The sequence below is a fragment of the Bombyx mandarina genome, chromosome 05, assembly GCF_030267445.1.
Source record: "Bombyx mandarina strain Sakado chromosome 05, ASM3026744v2".
NCBI classification, from domain to species: Eukaryota; Metazoa; Arthropoda; class Insecta; order Lepidoptera; family Bombycidae; genus Bombyx; species Bombyx mandarina.
This window is the reverse complement of record NC_143212.1, coordinates 14,342,254-14,361,326: the sequence shown is the minus strand read 5'-3', so window position 1 is coordinate 14,361,326 and position 19,073 is coordinate 14,342,254. Positions and strand designations below refer to the sequence as shown.

The 19,073-nt window shown below is 36.5% G+C and overlaps 2 protein-coding genes across 2 annotated transcripts; one reads left to right on the top strand and one right to left on the bottom strand.

The window, feature by feature from the left end:
- The first annotated feature begins 742 nt into the window (after positions 1–742).
- Positions 743–7,955, top strand: phr (deoxyribodipyrimidine photo-lyase photorepair). Its single transcript, XM_028174112.2, has 7 exons — positions 743–1,250; positions 1,368–1,570; positions 2,051–2,209; positions 2,478–2,676; positions 3,275–3,467; positions 4,162–4,403; positions 5,859–7,955. The coding sequence occupies exons 1-7, from the start codon at positions 818–820 to the stop codon at positions 6,023–6,025; spliced, it is 1,596 nt and encodes a 531-aa protein (XP_028029913.2). The 5' UTR covers positions 743–817; the 3' UTR covers positions 6,026–7,955.
- Positions 7,956–10,008: 2,053 nt separating this feature from the next.
- On the bottom strand, positions 10,009–19,073 carry PRL-1 (protein-tyrosine phosphatase 4A family member PRL-1). Its single transcript, XM_028174184.2, has 5 exons — positions 18,928–19,073; positions 17,450–17,933; positions 15,450–15,616; positions 13,661–13,792; positions 10,009–11,141 (listed from the first exon to the last, which is right to left on the bottom strand). Exons 2-5 carry the CDS (start codon positions 17,555–17,557, stop codon positions 11,033–11,035), a joined length of 516 nt encoding a protein of 171 aa, XP_028029985.1. The 5' UTR covers positions 17,558–17,933; positions 18,928–19,073; the 3' UTR covers positions 10,009–11,032.

Below are 19,073 nucleotides of genomic sequence, written 5' to 3'. Positions count from 1 at the left end.
TAATGCAAAGGTTATTGGATCTGATGGATCCGTAAGGACGTGTCTAGGGCGTCGACGGTGACTGGCTCCTGCATGATCAGGATTCGGTGAGTAGTCAGCGGCGGCAACAATAAGGCGATTATCGTGACGCATAGCCTTATCGAAGTACCGTTCCGACGCTGACTTCATGTATTTCTGGATTGATTCAAGGCCTTGGTCGTCGTGTAGGTCAAGCGCAGCTACATTTAGCTTGTATCTATATAAATTATATTACTTTTTATTTTTTAAGGGATTTTATGACCTGGTAACTGAGACCTTTAAGTCTTGTCTTATTTTAATTTATATTCATATTTTTATGAAAAATGATATTATGGAGTGAAACGAAAATTAAATGAAGTTGATTATTTGAAACATTAATCAACTGGGATGAAATTAAATGAAATGAATTGAGATGATATGGGATGAAATATAATCTCAGTAAAATAGTGGTCATTTACTAAAAAATTTTTAGTGGACTTTTTGGAGGATCCCGAGAAGTTACGTCCAGCGGCTTTGTTTCATTTTCCCACATTTGTGCACTCTCACAGATATTAAACAATTAATAAACCGCCATTATTACGCATTTAAACCCGAAGAAACACTAAATAGGTAGACAAAATAAAACAAATCACACAACTTCACTCCTCGCGTTCCCGCCAAAAAGTCTCCCTTAAGGGTATTATCTATGAGATTCACCATAGATTACACTTAATATTTATGAAGCAATTTACTTTCAACATGTACCTACATAATAACTAATCTATGATTGTTGTAAATTGTATTGTAAGTTTGAAATTAAATGCTTCTTAATCCACTTGTAAATCAATTTAATACGGTTTTAAAACGCTATTCTGTATTCGAAATGGCATCGGCTTCAAAGAAACGCAAAACTTCCATTCCTATGGCATTAGGTAAAAGCAATGAAAGTACAAGCACCATTGAAGAGTTTCTGAAAAAACTACAAAAAAAGCGCGAAGAAACGGCTGAGTCTATTTTGAACTTCGATTTCAACAAAAAACGCATTCGAATAATATCTCAAGAACAAATTATACCTGACGATTGCGATGGTGTTGTATACTGGATGTCTAGAGACAGCCGTGTTCAGGATAATTGGGCTTTCCTTTTTGCACAAAAACTGGCCTTGAAAAACGAAGTACCGCTTCATGTATGTTTTTGTTTGATTTCGAAGTATCTGGATGCGTCCTTGCGACAATTTCATTTCCTTGTAAAAGGTAAATCTATATTATTTTATTAACAAAATATTCTTATCAATATTTATCTATAGTAATTAAATATTACAAGTTATATATATAGTTTAATGTAGTGTAAATAATTATATTAATTTCCAGGACTAGAAAAAGTAGCTGCAGAGTGTAAGAAACTAAACATACAATTCCATTTATTAGAAGGTAGTGGTGCCGAAGTGTTACCTCAATGGGTAGTAGATCATAATATTGGTGCGGTTGTGTGTGATTTCAATCCACTTAGGGTCCCTATGGGCTGGTTGGATGGAGTAAAGGGAAAACTTAGGAAAGATGTGCCTTTAATTCAGGTGACAAATCTTCAAGCATGCTTTTTATTAAAATTGCCTACATAAATTACTACACTTATATCTATATTGCATGTAACAAAAATGTATTACTTATTAAAAAGATTGATAGATTAATTTATTATTGGTTGGACCCAAGAATATGATGAGGTGAGCTGTTTTATTATTTATTGACATAGACTTCTTTATGCAGAAAATGAGATAAAAAAAGCTATGAAAGAAAGAGAAATGGAGGAGGTACAAAAGACTGCTTATATCTAAAAGCCACCTCTATCAGATAAATGGTGATAATCTAGCTGCGTACCAATCTAAAGCTATGAAAACAGTTCAAATGGAACACCTACTTAATAACAAAATTAAGAACATTTTGGTGCTTTTTTATAATAGAATAAATAAATGTTATTATAATGCTATAAAAAAAATTACAGAAAAGTAAATTATTGTTAGTTATTTGTAACCACAATTATACTTTTTTTGAAACAGGTAGACACTCACAATGTAGTTCCATGTTGGGTGGCATCAGACAAACAGGAGTATTCTGCAAGGACTATCAGGAATAAAATTAATTCAAAACTTGATGAGTTTCTCACAGAATTCCCCCCAGTTATAAAACATCCATATTCCAGCAAATTTGAAGCAGAGGTAAAATGTATATCCAATATGTTAATTCTTTATTGAAAATATATTCAATTACGTACTTAATTTATTAAAAACTTAAATTATTTTGCTAAAAAAGTTAACTGTGTTAATTAAAATGGTTTTATTGCAATCCCAACATAGTGTTTGTCTAAAACTATCTGTAATTGAAACCAACTTACTAAGTGAGATTTTGTGAGTATGAAAAACATCTAACAGTACAAATTGCAAGCAATATGTTAAATCTGTTTATAGTTTTTTCCTGAATTGACAGCCCATTGACTGGCATGAAGCCATTGAGACGAGAGAAGCAGATAAATCAGTTGGTCCTGTTGATTGGGCTAAGCCTGGTTATGATGAAGCTGTGAAAATGATGAAAAGTTTTCTTGACAAGAGATTAAACATATATGCTAGTAAAAGGAATGACCCAACTCAGGATGCCTTGAGCAATCTCTCACCTTGGTTCCACTTTGGTATGTAACACAATAAATATTATTTTATTTAAATTTTCAATTATTTGTATATATTATGTTGACTTCCTATTTCTCCTAATATGGCTATTCTTTTTTTTGGACAAAATTAATATTTGGTATATGTCTGTCAGAAGTGAAGTGGAGACAACTTGTGAGAGCTCTATGTACCAGCTGAGTAGCCGAGGACTACAACAACAACAATGTCTGTATTATATGCATCCACAATTGATGTAAATGGTTGATAAAAAAACTTTGTACAGTGTTTTTGGCACACCAGAGAGGTTTTTGTCAAAGTACCTACTATTATTGATCACAGTAAAGATGCTAGCATTTTTACCAAGTCAATTTATTTATGCATCACATACCACTCATCCGCACCAAACTTGATTCCGTTCTCTACAATGGTGTCAAATTAGCTAAAGACAAGATGAGAAGGCACAACGTTATGCAGACTACGGTCGTGGATGGAGGTGGTCACGACCCTCAGACGTGAGAAGCACAACTACAGGAGGAAAATGCCATCACGACAGAGGCTAGATTGTAGTGGCTAGTTATAGTTACTAGGATTGTGATAAATATACATTTTTTCTCTTTCCAGGTCAAATATCAGTACAAAGGGTAGCCTTATGTGTACAAGGATACAAATCAAAATTTACTGAAAGTGTGAATGCATTTCTGGAAGAAGCTATAGTCAGGCGAGAACTAGCTGACAACTTTTGTTTCTATTGTGAACATTACGACAGTGTAAAGGGTGCTAGTGCGTGGGCCCAAAAAACTTTGGATGATCACAGGTTTGTTATACTTCTTCTTCAACCCGTGTTAGCCCAATGTTGAGTGTAGGTCTCTTCAAATGTACCCCATTATTTTCGATCTCTAGCCTTTCGCATACCAATCCGCTAGACTTATATAATGAATATAGAAAAAAAAAACATTTTATTTGAGTCCGAGCCTGACAGTGTTAACTCCAGCTGGACTGAAAACTGTATAGAATTGTATACTACTGCTACTGCGCTGACGCTATGACCTTGAAGTGGGTCTTGGGCCAAGACTTGGCCTCCGACAATAAACTCCGCCATTCGTCCCGGCTCCGGTAACCACTTAACTCTGAGTTCGTCCACCCACCTATGCCATAAAAAAAAAAGCGTCAGACCTTTTTTTTTTCTCCACCTTATCCCACTAGGTGGGGTCGGCATAGCTAATTTTTCTCTTCCATTCTCTTCTATCAGCCGTCATCTCAACACTCACTCCTCTCTCTCTCATATCGTCATTCACACACTCCATCCATGTCTTCTTCGGTCGACCTCTTCCCCCTCTACCTTGTACTACCATTTCCATACATCTCCTAGTCACATGCATATTCTCTCTACGCATTACATGTCCATACCACGCTAACTAAAAAAACGTCAGACCAATGGTATAAAATTGTATGAATAAAAGTATTTTCTGCTGACAATAATCCTTACACTTTTACTTTGTTAATGACAGAAAAGACAAGAGAACTCACATTTATACTCTAGAAAAACTTTCTAAAGGTGAAACTCATGATGATTTATGGAATTCGGCTCAGCTACAACTTGTTAAAGAGGGCAAAATGCATGGCTTTTTAAGAATGTATTGGTGTAAGAAAATATTGGAATGGACTCCTACTCCGGAGGATGCTCTTAAATATGGAATATATTTAAATGATCACTATAGTATCGATGGGAGAGATCCAAGTGGATTTGTAGGTATGTCAATTCAAGTCAATCGCTTTTTCAGCATACTCTAGTAATACTCTAGTAAAGTTGATTTGAGGCAACATTACTATATTATGTTAAGTTCCTGAGGACTGTGAATATTTTTATCCAATTATATTGTTCCTGCTTTTTATTTTTTTAAAGGGGTTCCTTTATATGAAATTGCCTGTTACGCAAATCAAGATTTTGCTACATAACTATGTGGTGGTCCGTGTAGCGGGAGATACGGGGTTGTCCCGGCGTGTTCCAGAGTATATCCCAAATTAAACACTCCACCAACAGTTAATAGTTTGTATTTGGTAAGGAGCACAAGCACAGGAAAGCAGAAAGAAGAAGTGGATAATTAATTATAAGTTCAAAATGAAAAATATTTATTGGCGGTAGAACGATTGTTTACAATATTAAAGCAGTGTCACATGCGTCGCAAGCGAAAGCGTGGTGCGGACTGACGGGCGGGAGGTGACGTGACCGGCCGTCGTACGAGTCGAGCTTTTTACGTTTTGTTTATGCACATTACACCGTACGATTTTTTTGCATGTCTGCCACTGTGTGAAGGACGCCACAACTATTATAATTTCGTAAATAATTAAAAACATTTACGTACTTAACACGTTGACTGCCGTATATGTCACCGGTGCCCTACGCGCCGCACCGAAGTAATTATGATTTCCGTTACTAAAGCGCCTGAATGTCTGTAGACTCTAAGAAAGGTGTATGAGAAGTTACCGATAATTAATCTATTTCGAAGAAACCTAACAGACTAAAACATACATACAAGTTTAAAGTCGCTCAGCGAGCTACGGAGAGGGCTACGCTTGGAGTTTCTCTGAAAGATCGAATCCGGAACGAGGTGATCTGACAGAGAACCAAAGCTATAGACATAGCACAGCGAATTAGTAAGCTGAAGTGGCATTGCGCTGGCCCGATAACCGTTGGGGTAAACGCGTTCTTGAGTGAAGACCGCGAATTGAAAAACGCAGGGCAGAACGCCCTCAGGCTCGGTGGAGTGATGATCTGTGCAGGGTGACTGGCAGGAGCTGGATGAGAGAAGCCGAGGATCGTGCTCAGTGGCGAACAATTGGAGAGGCCTATGTCCAGCAGTGGACTGCTATAGGCTGATGATGATGATGGTGATGAAGGCAATGTTAGGCAATCCAGGCGCTTAACAACAAAAACCGACATAATAACTTCAGTGCGTCACGTAGGGTGGTGGTGATGGTACCGTGAGGGTCACCGGTGACCCTCACGGTAGTCAAAGAGTTAAATTCAACAGTGATGGCACATCTTGTGTCCAAGACTACTCTGACCCATAGACATGAAGGATAACATAAATGCTACTGCCCATATTCAGACTTCAGATTGTGGTATAGCAGCTTCGATAATGTTATGATAGCGAAATGAGGATAATCTATAATTTAGTTTGAGTTTTTTTGTGTTTGTTCTCAGGCTGCATGTGGTCGATATGCGGCATCCACGACCAAGGCTGGGCAGAGCGCGCCGTCTTCGGTAAAATAAGATATATGAATTACGACGGGTGTAAACGTAAGTTCGACATCAAAGCCTTCATTGCCAGGCACGGAGGGAAGGTACACAAATATGTACCTAAAAAGTAGGGTATTTGGACACGTTTTCATTTAAACGCTTTCTTATCTGTTCAGTACAAATTTTTGAATCTATTATAATATAATATTCAATTAATGTGATTTTTAACTTAAAAGCTGCTCAGAATTGAGCAATGCTATATTAAGGAATTTTAATAATTTTATTCAGGCAAGAATTAAAAAAAACCACAATTTTAAAAACTCGAAAAAAAAAAAAAAAAGATATTGTTTGTTTGTAAGAGCGCGCGTTACTCGTTATTTATTTATGTATCAATGATCTAAAGAAATTCCATTAAATAGATAGTTTCATGTAATCATAGCCACGAAAATAGTTGTAAAAAAGAACAAGTAATATTTTAAAGATGGCTCAAGAAGAGTGCGTTCGGCTCGGATGATTGACCGTGTCTTTCGCTGTCTTAAATGGTTCCTAATTCTGCAAATAATTTAGGAAGAAAGCAACAACAAATAGAAACAAATCTTATGTTAAAAAATATTTGCTCTATTGTCATTAACTGAAGGTCAATAGCCAATTGACAGTATATATAATAAGTATGTACATGGATGGAAAAGGTTTATCCCGCGTCTCTGTTTAAAATGAAACATTACATTTTGTATAAATTTTTTTTTAGTTTTCGCTAACATGTTCCTCAATCATCTCTTAGATTTTTGTTGCATATCTGATTTTCACAGGAAACTGTATTTCAGGGAAATTTAACTTTTATTTATTTTCACGGTCTAAACTGATTATTTAATTATTTAAAATGTTTGTTACAGATAATTAATTTTGTATACATATTTATTGCATAAGGTTTAAGCTTAATCGAAAAATATTATTATGTTTAAACTTCGTACTTTGATCCGGAAACAACTTAATCCTTTGATTGCCACGTGACGCAAACCTCACGTTAATGCGTTCATACTCGCTGGCGTCCATCTGGCCTTAATGAGATTCTTCACCTGAGAGCAGAGCATTATTCAATTCCTTGTTCATGTGCTAATTGAAGTTTTGCTTTTATATAATATGGCGGCAGTTTGGAAACGATCTGGGAACTGGTCCGAAGACGTATAGATTACTTTGTTATCATTATTTCACGGCAGGCCGCGGCTTGGCATTTCTAAAATCCATGGGCGACGGTAACCACTCACCATCAGGTGGAACGTACGCTCGTCTGCTTACAAGGGCAATAAAAAAAAACTTCCCATTCTTACTTCATAAGGCTGGTTACGATTGTCGGCAAGGAGTACTAAAGCTATTTCTTATAACGGTAATGATAAATCGGTTATGCCCAACTAAAGTCCACCCAAGACCCAAATTGGCCTTGACCAGTCCCTCGTGTGTAGGAATCGGTTTCTCTAAAGTCATGGTGGCTCCAAAGAGTTCGAGCGACCCCATCTATGGCCCCACTTTGACTATCGGCATTATTATATAACGCTAATTTTAAAACCCAAAAATTAAAAGAGTATGCATTAAATTTATAAAAAAAAATACCTACTATACAATACACAATTTACAAATATATAATACTAGCGAACCCGGCGAACTTTGTTCCGCCACACAGTTTGTTTTAAACACGTCAACTTCAAAATTCTACTATAATTAACAATAGAGTATATTACGTTTAACTGTCAGTTGCGTTTTGTTATACCACGTTTTATGTCACGTCCCACGAGAACGTGATAAAAAGTATCCTATGTCCTTCTCCTGGTTCTAAGCTACCTCCTCACCAATTTTCAGCCAAATCAGTTCAGCCATTCTTGAGTTATAAATAGTGTAACTAACACGACTTTCTTTTATATATATAGATAATAGTAAAAAAATAGGAGCACCTGAGATGCGAGGTTAATGTTGCCACTAACTGTATTTGTATTTATGAGTCTCATACAGAATGTACCTGTTACAAAATTTGTCTACCTCATTTTCTTAAATAAACTTTCTTACACATTCGTGGTTTTGTTTCTCCCAATCATTTGAAATGAGCAGATCAGCTAACTCCCTACCCGGTACTATCACAGTACCGGAGTTTGAAGCTGCATGTTCGATGCTGTCTACCTTACAGCCCGTTCACACATGGTCTCCGTTTTGTCGGATACGTTTTTTTTCATCGATGGAGCATGGAGTTGTATGAGCGACTTCATATGTAGTACAGTATTCAGTATACAGTAAAAAAAAAACGATTCGGTAAATTATGACATTCCGTTTTGTGATCGAATGCTGGATGAACGGAATACGTATCCGTCTATGTTACCGTACAATTTTACCGGATAGAAACTTTGCGGGGGTGATGGGGCCGGCGGGCGGTGCAGCTGGACAAACAAGTTTCATCCTGGCAGAATAGCGGCGGTATACTACGAATTTGCTTGTGAACATCGTATCTTGTGAACGTAGCCTTAGTAAACCATAAGGACGGAGTCTCAATTCAAGTCGAAGAACAACTATTTTATTACTTTCAAACCGAACCAAAATAACAAGCAGCGATGATGCTAACCTATACCAGGCTCACAAATTATATAATAAATTTAAATTTCCTATTTATCCTGTTATTCTATCCTGAATATCCTATTATTTTTCACATTTTGTGAAAAAATTTAAAATCCAAGAAAACAATCAGTTGACAGTACCATAACCCATGACATACCAACCCACGGCATTAAACTAGTACGATAAAAATAATAATTATGTTATTGTTCGATGAATAACCACTACTAAACAAATCAATGTCAAGGTTATGGGAAGTGTTAATACGGAAGTGTAAATGAGTTCTGCCTATACCATAAGTAAGTTGTCTTAACATAATATACGTACAAAAACTTTTATTTTTTCTGGTTTAGACGTGATTTTTCTGCTATGCCGAGTATATATGAAAGGTCTACTATACCTCTTAGGAGATATGAATAAGACTTGTGAAAACTGTGAAGTGTTTATGGTTTCCTTATCGTCCAGAATACATAACTATATAGATCTCTTCTCGCCTGAGTGTCGTAAAATGTGCAAGGGTTATTCACCGGAGAACACAACGAGCAGCATTGATTTGTGACCGTTATGTCGTATAATTGTGTTTGAATTTCAAATTCGCGAACAATACCCTAGCTAGCTACGAACTAATCACTTATTTTAAAGGCTTTAATAATCACAAAATCAGAAGTTGGAGAGAACCTAACGCTTTGGAAGCCGCTTGTACAAATATTACAAATATTTATTTTTGCTAGGTTTAAATCTAGTTTGTAACGAATGCAATATTGTTGAAAGCGTTTATAAATGTTTAATAGATAGGCATTTTCTATATTTTTATTTTTAAAAGTGGGCAATAGGTGCCACTTACTATGTTGATGGACTCTGCTAGCTACGTCAGTTGGTCTGCCGAACTAAGCTGGATGTTAAAACGGATTGAAAATTGGCTTTAATTTTGGTTTAAAAGTCGTCGTTGCCTAAAGGATAAGACGTCCAGTGCATTCGTATGTAGCGATGCACCGGTGTTCGGATCCCGCAGGCGGGTACCAATTTTTCTAATGAAATACGTACTTAACAAATGTTCACGATTGACTTCCACGGTTAAGGAATAACATCGTGTAATAAAAATCAAACCCGCAAAATTATAATTTGCGTAATTACTGGTGGTAGGACCTCTTGTGAGTCCGGACGGGTAGGTACCACCGCCTTGCCTATTTCTGCCGTGAAGCAGTAATGCCTTTTGGTTTGAAGGGTGGGGTAGCCGTTGTAACTATACTTGAGACCTTAGAACTTGTATCTCAAGGTAGGTGGCGCATTTACGTTGTAGATTTCTATGAGCTCCAGTGACCACTTAACACCAGGTGGGCTGTGAGCTCGTCCACCCAACTAAGCAATAAAAAAAAATCCTTTCGACTAACTACTTTTTTGTTTAATTGTGATCATTAACTGATTGTGTTTTAACGCAAATCCAGTTTATAGTTCTCATTGCTCGCACTGTCACGAACTTTCAAAGTTCTTGGCTAGAGGCACAAATAAAACATTAATATTGCTTATAAATATTTTTATTCATGAATGTGACTGTTCCGTAATTACAAGATCATTATTATATACTTTGACAATCATCATAAAATGAGAAATAGAAAAATAATATCAAAAAGCTATTTTACTTTATTAATTGGAACTTTTCATTGAGTCAAATGTACGTAAACATACTGGTTAACATTCTCTAAATTGATTAGAATTCACATTAGTTATATAAAGTCAAGAGCCGCGTTCTTTAAAGCGATTCGGTCGCTATTAATAATGCAAAACTCATAACAACCGTTACATTCGTGAAATTAAAACAAGCACAATTGATTACAATAACGAAACTCGTCAACTATATAATTCGCATTATGAAACACAACGGGTCCATTATGTCTCAAAATTATTACAATATTAAATCATTTTAATAGTAGTACACAAAAAGAGGACAGTACAGAGAAAAGATCATAATTTCACCACACTCCGGAAAAATAAAAATAAAACAATCTACAAATTAACTGACTGTGTATTTTATTATGGATATATTGTATTTTTTTCTTTCTTTCTTTATTATGATTAAAGTTATACATACCCGATAAACTGTTTCAACTATGAACACAAATCGTGGCTCGCTTCTATTAAATGTTCCACTGATACACAGTACTACTACACAAGGGTAATATGTCATTAAAATACAAAAGTCAGTTCAGAGGAGGATTCGGTTTTAAAATTTTTACAAACATTTGATGAACTGAGTACAGTAATTAAAGTCACGTTCGGATGGAGCAAACTTAACGGGAATGTGTAAATAACGAAGTTTCGAGTCGACGGAATACAATTACAACCTTCCAGAATATAATATTATTGATAAACTTAATAAAAAATATGATCGTCAAAAAGTAGCGACATACTAGGAATAATAAAAATTGATTTCTTGTCTATGCTCCCATGCTAGGAATAATAAAAATTGATTTGTTGTCTATGCTCCCCTGTGTTAGTGTGTGTGTGAAAGCAGAGCTACATTCGCTGTCTGGGCGCCGGCGGCACTACTGCACGCAGCAGTTGTTCTTGTGCCCATTCTTCTTGAGACGTGACTTCGGTCGGTACTTCTCCAAGTACGAGAGCTGCTTAGCGTTGATTGCGCCTCGACGTTGACTGGAACATTACATGTAGGGAGTTAAAGGCTGTTCACACATGAATACCGTACGCGCTTATGTCTTACTTCACAAATTTGGTATTTAACGTGTTACTGTAATTTATACGATACCAGCTGACCTCGCAAACGTTATTTGGCCGTATATGATTTGTAGGGAATTCCTAGTGTAGAAAAAAAGTAACTTATTGTGAGTATGTAAGGATGTGGTAAATGAGTGAAAGAGGCAGGGAATATAAAAATAACAAAACCTCATTCAACCACATAATGCCTCATTATAACAGACAAAAAAAATTGTCCAAAAAATAAAAAATAAATGCTAGGGGTGGACAACCCTTATCACGTAAATGATATGAAAAGTAGATAGTAGTCGATTCTCAGACCTACAGAACATGGATATAAAATTTCATAAAAATCGGTCAAACCATTTCAGAGGAGTATGGTAACTAACATTGTGACACGAGAATTTTATATAAAAGATAAATAAAAATATTATTCGTTATTAAACACTTATCAATTGAGAATGTATTAATAGGTTTATGTAGGAAATTTGTATGGACAATTGAAAAATTCTTAAATACCCCAATTTTTTTTATTTGGTCTTGTAGGCAGATAAGCACCTGATGGTGAATGGTTACCGTCGCTTATGGACATCAGCAATCCCAGGGGTAGAACTGAGCCGCTGCGACAACGACAACAACTTCACATTTTGCAAACAAATTGATTGAAATTTATTATGGAGCGTCTATCGGATCGACTACTATCGATTTTACGAGATTTTATTTTATAAATATATTTTCCACTTATTTCTTGCTTTATAGTAATTTGGAGAATAATTAAATTTTGCAAGTAAATCAAACGTTTTGAATTTGATTTAAGTAAATTACGTTGATAGATTCCTTTACCTACATAAGTCTAAAGAGAGACATTTAAGCAAATAAAATTCTCATAAAATGAGTAAACATTTCCATCGAAAAGGCATAATGAAGAGACATAATTAATTTTCGAACTTTAACATTTGTTTACGCTGACGCGGAATATTCTCTTGCACTCCATGTATCACTCAAGTGGAGTGCGAGCTAACATCTGATTCATTAAAACTGTTGCCCAACGATTTCATGAGGCAGTCTGACTCATTTAAAGATAACCCGACGACGCAAGTAAAAATAAAATGTTATTAATTTACGTATCGGGAGTCATAATCACAAACATTCCCTTTCTGTATTCTCTTACGTCTCAAAACTCGTTAAGATTGTTCCAGAACAATATAATACTACTAGAGGTCCCGCAGTAGTCGAAATTCGACTATAATTAATTGGAATTGTAAGTTTGTACGCTATTATGATTGTATTTTATAATCACAAATTTCGCCAAGACTACACTATAAAAAATATTTAAAAATATTAACAAAGACAAAAGATATTTAACCTATTCTCAATTTGACAACAGACGTCAAGAACAAAAGTTTGACAATAAATAGTATGCATGTGTGTGTGCGTTAAATACATGGTATGTAGTATGTGTAATGTTTTCTTTATTGATTTAATGTATCTTTTATGCATTATTTAAAAAAAAAATTAGCATTGTGCACTTCTTCTCTATATTCTCTATAAGTGTGGAAAATTTCATACTCCTCCGTCCGCGCAATTTTCGTAAAAAGGGATACAAAGTTTTTGCTTCACGTATTAATATATAGATGAGTGCGTCTAAGTTTTATTTGTGTCTGGTCGTCCACGCGTCAGTGATATAAACCAGTGAAGGTTAGTAGTGCACGCATGCGCGAACAAGGTTGCGATCTTAATACGATATCGTCCTTGTACTTATTTACGTTTCACAAACTGTATTATCTGCACATATCAGGGAAGATTTATTTATAGAAAACACTAATAGAAACATCCATGTTGCCGGCAAAATTTACTAAAAATTTCTTAAGATTAAATCGCTGTTTTGGTCGATTAAAACAGTTACCTTATGTATTATATATTTGTAATAAATAAATAAATAAATGTAATTTGGATGTAATTGTATGTCGACATGCTCCTCGTGATACTTAGTAAGCCAATAAGTCATCGGAGCCTAAAGAATAAGACGTCCGGTTCATTCGTATCTAGCGATGCAACGATGTTCGAATCCCGCAGGCGGGTACCAATTTTTCTAATGAAATACGTACTCAACAAATGTTCACGATTGATTTCCACGGTGAAGGAATAACATCGTGTAATAAAAATCAAACTCGCAAAATTATAATTTGCGTAATTAGTGGTAGATTGCGTGGTAGGACCTCTTATGATTCCGCACGGGTAGGTACCACCATCCCGCCTATTTCGGCCGTGAAGCAGTAATGCGTTTCGGTTTGAAGGGTGGGGCAGCCGTTGTAACTATACTGAGACCTTAGAACTTATATCTCAAGGTGGGTGGCGCATTTACGTTGTAAATGTCCATGGGCTCCAGTAACCACTAAACACCAGGTGGGCTGCGAGCTAGTCCACTCATCTAAGCAATAAAAAAAATAAAAACTCACTCCCTGATGGTCTCGACGGCCTCCTCGTACTTCATGCCGAGCTCGATGAGCGCGATGGCGACCATGACGGGCGCGCGGCCCAGCCCCGCCACGCAGTGCACCGCCACCGCCGACTCCGGCTTGTTCTCCGCCCTGAACAACAAACAACAGACACCATAACTCCATACTATTACGAATAAATAGGTGATTTAGGAATAATTTTAATATGGACAATAACTCCATGTTCGTGCTGAAGTAATTAGTATTCATACCTGTTATTGACTGTTAAAATATTTTATTTATTTATTTACTAGCCGTACTCGCCCGCTTCGCTGGGCATTTAAAATTAACATTATTATTAGGGAGTCCAACACTCATATATCTATCCATTAAGTACATGTATTTTCTAAATGGATACCAAGTTACAAGTCAATCGGATGCATGGTTCAGTAGTTATAACGGAACATCCGTAAAAATCACTGTAGATTTATATACATACATATTAGTATAGATTTATTCAACTTCATGCACAAAGGTACAATGGCGGACTTAATGGCCGAGTCATTCTCTACCAGTCAACCTAAGGGCGGTGTTAGAGTCCTGTGGTAGGTGCATTACTTACTGCGAAAATAACAAAATTGATAATAATATTACATACATATGTACACACATACATGGTATACATATATGTCATCACACACAACAACATACGCAATATTATATCATGATTATAATATAACAATCACTATCATATACTCATATATTCACATATATACATAATCATATATTATGAACAACATAAAAATATAATAAATTTATCAGAGAAAAAGAAGAATATAGTATAAGTTTAAGAAAATAGTATATTGCACAGAACAACACACTAGATTGCGAGTAAAATTTTTAAGTTTCCTCCAATTTAGTAGGAAATAAAAGGTTTTCTCATTTCTAATCAGTGCTCCTGATAGCGGTTTTGGGGTTCGATTCTCATATTCATGCAAACGATCTAGGGATGATCAGGTTTGTTTGCCCTTTGTCATGAGTGTTGAATATATATACATCTATATTTAAACGTATATAAGTATATCAATCAGTCTCTGGTTCCTAGTACAGGAGATCCTAGTTTGAGGTCAGATTACCGCGTGTAAATGATCCGCCTGCGTTAGTTGATATCTATTATAGACGTATCTATAATCCATTGGAGCCACATGTACATAACTTACATGACCTTTAGAATTATAAAGACCCAAGCCAAAAAAGTCTGTTTTGGAAAACATCAAACAAAGTTTTCAAACCGAAAGGAAGTAGATAGAGGAAGGGGGCGGAGTGAAAGAGACCGATGGATAAGTTTGTCCTTTTATAAGCTAATTTGAAATTGAACAGCCTTTTATAAGCAAAAAGGTTGTTTTTACTGGTGGTAGGACGTCTTGTGAGTCCGCGCGAGTAGATAGCACCATCCCGCCTATTTCTTCCGTGAAGCAATAGTGCGTTTCGGTTTGAAGGGCGGGACAGCCGTTGTAAATATACCTTAGACCTTAGAACTTATATCTCAAGGTGGGTGGCGGCATTTACATTGTAGATGTCTATATCGGTTACCACTTATCACGAGGTGGGCTGTAAACTTGTCCACCCATCGAAGCTATAATAAAAAGTCAATTTTTAAATTAAAGTCGAAATCCTAAATTTTCGAAGTGGGTTTGTATAATTCTAAAGGTACGATGTATCAACACATACGGAAATAAAGTTGATGCTCAATCGCGGGGTCTAGATTGAGAAGGCGCTTGATTAGTATTACGCAGATATTTATACGCACTTATCTCTGAGGATCTCGAACCAGTCGTCTACGACGTTGGCTGGCGGGAAGGTCCCGTCGTCGTAGGCGAGGTCGCGCACCTCGATGTTCTCGGCCTTCAGCGGCGCCGTGTCGTAGCTCGGCTCGCACACGCGCACCACCGTGCACACGTTGTGCTTCCTCAACTCCTATAATAATAACAACAACTCATATAATAATAATAATAACAACTCCTATAATAATAATAACAACTCCTATAATAACAATAATAACTCCTATAACAATAATAACAACTCTTACTGGTGGTAGGACGTCTTAAGAGACCGCACGGGTAGGTACCACCACCCTGCCTATTTCTGCCGTGAAGCAGTAAAGCGTTTCGGTTTTAAGGGCGGGGCAGTTGTTGTTTTGTTAAAAGTGAGACCTTAGAACTCGTGTCTCAAGGTGGGTGGCGGCATTTACGTTTTAGATGTCTACGGGCTCCGGTAGCCACTTAGCATCAGGTGGGCCGCCCATCTAAGCAATAAATAAAATATATACATTAGTTAAAAAAAATTCTTTGTTCGTTTTCTATATTACTGCCAGTTGAAGAAATCCTATAATTTCGATTTTACTAATGTTCTTATTGTAAAATTTATAACTGTTTGTCTGCGTATATAATCAAATAAATAATACCATGAGGATGTCATCGCTCAATTCAGCATATCAGTGTAGAAAACATGAGTTCCGATAAAGAGGGTAAGGTATACAATTTAATACGATAGATAATTATATCAATGGATTCTAACAAACGTTTGGTACCAGACAAACCAGACAAACTCATCGGTCGATCTACGTCAGTAAGCACTAACAGTGAAGCGTGAATTGGATTAAGTAGTGCCTATCAATATTTTTCAACGAAGATGAATGAGTTTACGATAGTACTTTACGCTGACATAGTCTCTCTCAAGGCTATAAGATTAGGTAAGAAAAAAAAAGTTCAATTGAATTACTGTTGCACGTCACTAGTTGCAGCGACAGTACCTAATCATTCATGACTTTTTGATTTTTCGGTTTTTTTAAATGTCGATAAATTGACAGATCCTATTTAGATACACGGCACTATATATGTAAAGAAAAACTTTTAGATTTTAAATAAAACCTTTAAAACTCTTTAGTTAAAAAAAAAAGGTTTTTCTTACACAGATTCACTGACCTGTCTGTCATTCAGTGAAGAGAATAGTTCAGTTTTTCATAATTTAATAATACTATTTACAATATTAATTTAAAAAGGTGATTAAAGATTAAATTAATCTTGTCATTCTAGAATATTCGATATCATTATAATATATCGCACATACGGTGCTATAAAGTCACTTGTTTAACGGTGAACTCAGTATGAGAAAATACATTTTTTAGTTATTGGTTATAGTGAGACGAGAGAGATGTTTACTTTTACTGATGAAGTTTGCAGTTTAAATATTATCATTTTATTTCTATAGTCTAGCAGAATTATATAATAAGATAAATTTTCCAACTTCTCTCATGAAAAATTATATAATTTGCATAAGTGACGTTATCGCACCGTATTTGCGATATGTAGGCACATTTGGGTTTGAAATGTTATTTTGACACAATAGAATTCATATTGTGGGTTACAAGTTACAAAAAATCTAACTTTTTTTTGTTCCTACCTATGCTGATAGCCTTGAGAGGCTATATTAACTTCGCCCTAACGTGTAGGTGAGCTCACGGGGCTCAAACCGGAGTGGTGCTAACACTGGCCCTAGCAAGAGCAGTGCTTCGCAGAATCTACCACCGGATTGGAAACGCGAACCACAGAGAAGATCCGGCGAAAAACTCAGTGGGTTGTGTCTATGGGTTAATTCGCTCGTCGAGCCCTTCGTCACAAGCGACGGGTTCGACGAGGACGGTAACCGAAAAATCTAACAAGTGCAACAAAATGGTATGCAATAAACAATAGTTATCTCTATACACGGGGTCAGAAAAATCAAAACGTAGGTAAAAACCGAGTCGGTCACCTGCAGATACGCCTGAATGGACACGTCCGATGGGCGGTCGGTGATGAGGAAGCGCATCCCCTTGTACTCGATGAGGGAAGGCGCCGGTCTAATGTCCTTCTGCTTCATGGTCACCGCTGCTTCTCTTCTGTTGGGCGAGATCGAAGCCGGCTCGGGCAGTCACTTCCGCACTCGGCTGGTATAACTTCACTTCACAACCCCCTAACGGTCCCGTCACAATCGAACAGACAAACTGTCACTCTATTTCCACACAACACACGACAGTCTCGTAGCTTTTGTTTTGAAAGGGTCCAATTATATAATGGGAACTGCCCGCATTGATGTCGTTTTCAACCACTCGAACGCATCCGAAAGCGATCAAACAAAAGTTCAGAATGTGGAAACAAATTAAATTAAATCACTCGGAAACATAGGCCCTTTAAAAACTTCAGCAACTGAATTCTTGGCTGTGCTCAACAGCAGCGGGGCTCCGAATTTAAGGTAACTGAAACAAACAAAAAAACAAGTCACGCGTTAGAACATTTGAGGCGAACCCAATATTTTGTTGATTTATTTCGCATTTCATTTTCCCAACGACCGTGCGTCAAAGCCAGACCTGGCGACTGAAGTGGAATAAAAAAATAACTTCTAAAAATAAAAAACGGGATAAAACGAAGTTTAGGTCATGCGAATGTCTGAAGTACCACCGAACGTCTTGTGCGCCATCGGCAACGGTATTTATGATCTGATCCGCGGCCAACTGAACGTCACGATCTGCACTCTCCGCTCAACTGCGTGATAACACAAAACGTAAACACGAAGCAGTCTGCACCCCGCCCTGATAATATAATAATACCTGCGGCCCGAGTTAACATAGTGATGTAACTTTTTAAATAAAGTTATCACGACGTTGCGGAGAACCAGAAAATACGTGTCTTATTGTGCCGGCGCGTTTGATTTAATTTTATTACGTGATAAGGAAAAAAAGTGCATTTTTGTTGTATTAATTCGAAATGGAGAAAAGATTGCAAATACAATTCAAAAAACACTTTGTCATAACAGATCGTCTTTTCGCATTAAAAGTGTGTAATTTCCAAAAATATTCGAAATTTTAGTTAATATGCGGAGAATCATTTGGGAGCACCAGTATTTTTCTCATAAATACTGTCAAAAGAGCGTAGTTTAGTTGTAGTTTTTTTTTTTTAAGGTTACCTATATTTTGACTACTATTAACAAAATTAATACATAGTTTTATCTTACTTTAAAAGACAGATAATGTAAATGGTAAAAAATAAAAAATAAATGTTGCAAAGATGATTAATATAGAAAATATCACATGTTAAGCCTTTCATGTTAAGCACTCTCCTGTAAAATTAGTAAGTTTTGAGATTATACAATTTTAATGCGAGAAGACGGGATCACAGAAAAAATGAGGCATTAGCTGGTAATCTAGTTTGAACCATAAGCGATAAGTATTTATGTGACAAAAAGACATGTACCTGATGATGGGTAGGTATGTGGAACAGTGCGCGAGGTGCGTCTAGTCACCGCCGCTACCGGCAGCATGGGTCCAGCGGATGGCGCTCTCCTGCTCTCGCCTTCACGGAAACACTTCCTGTTTATTTGTGTTGAGCCTGGCAGTACT

Coding starts and splice junctions, on each gene's coding strand:
- PRL-1 (XM_028174184.2), bottom strand. CDS start 17,557: ATGAAGCAGAAGGACATTAGACCGGCGCCTTCCCTCATCGAGTACAAG. Junction 15,617..17,449: donor CCATTCAGGCGTATCTGCAG/GTGACCGACTCG, acceptor TTATTATTATAG/GAGTTGAGGAAGCACAACGT. Junction 11,142..13,660: donor GCCGTCGAGACCATCAGGGA/GTGAGTTTTTAT, acceptor GTAATGTTCCAG/TCAACGTCGAGGCGCAATCA.
- phr (XM_028174112.2), top strand. CDS start 818: ATGCTTCTTAATCCACTTGTAAATCAATTTAATACGGTTTTAAAACGC. Junction 2,677..3,274: donor CTCACCTTGGTTCCACTTTG/GTATGTAACACA, acceptor TTCTCTTTCCAG/GTCAAATATCAGTACAAAGG. Junction 4,404..5,858: donor AGATCCAAGTGGATTTGTAG/GTATGTCAATTC, acceptor GTTTGTTCTCAG/GCTGCATGTGGTCGATATGC.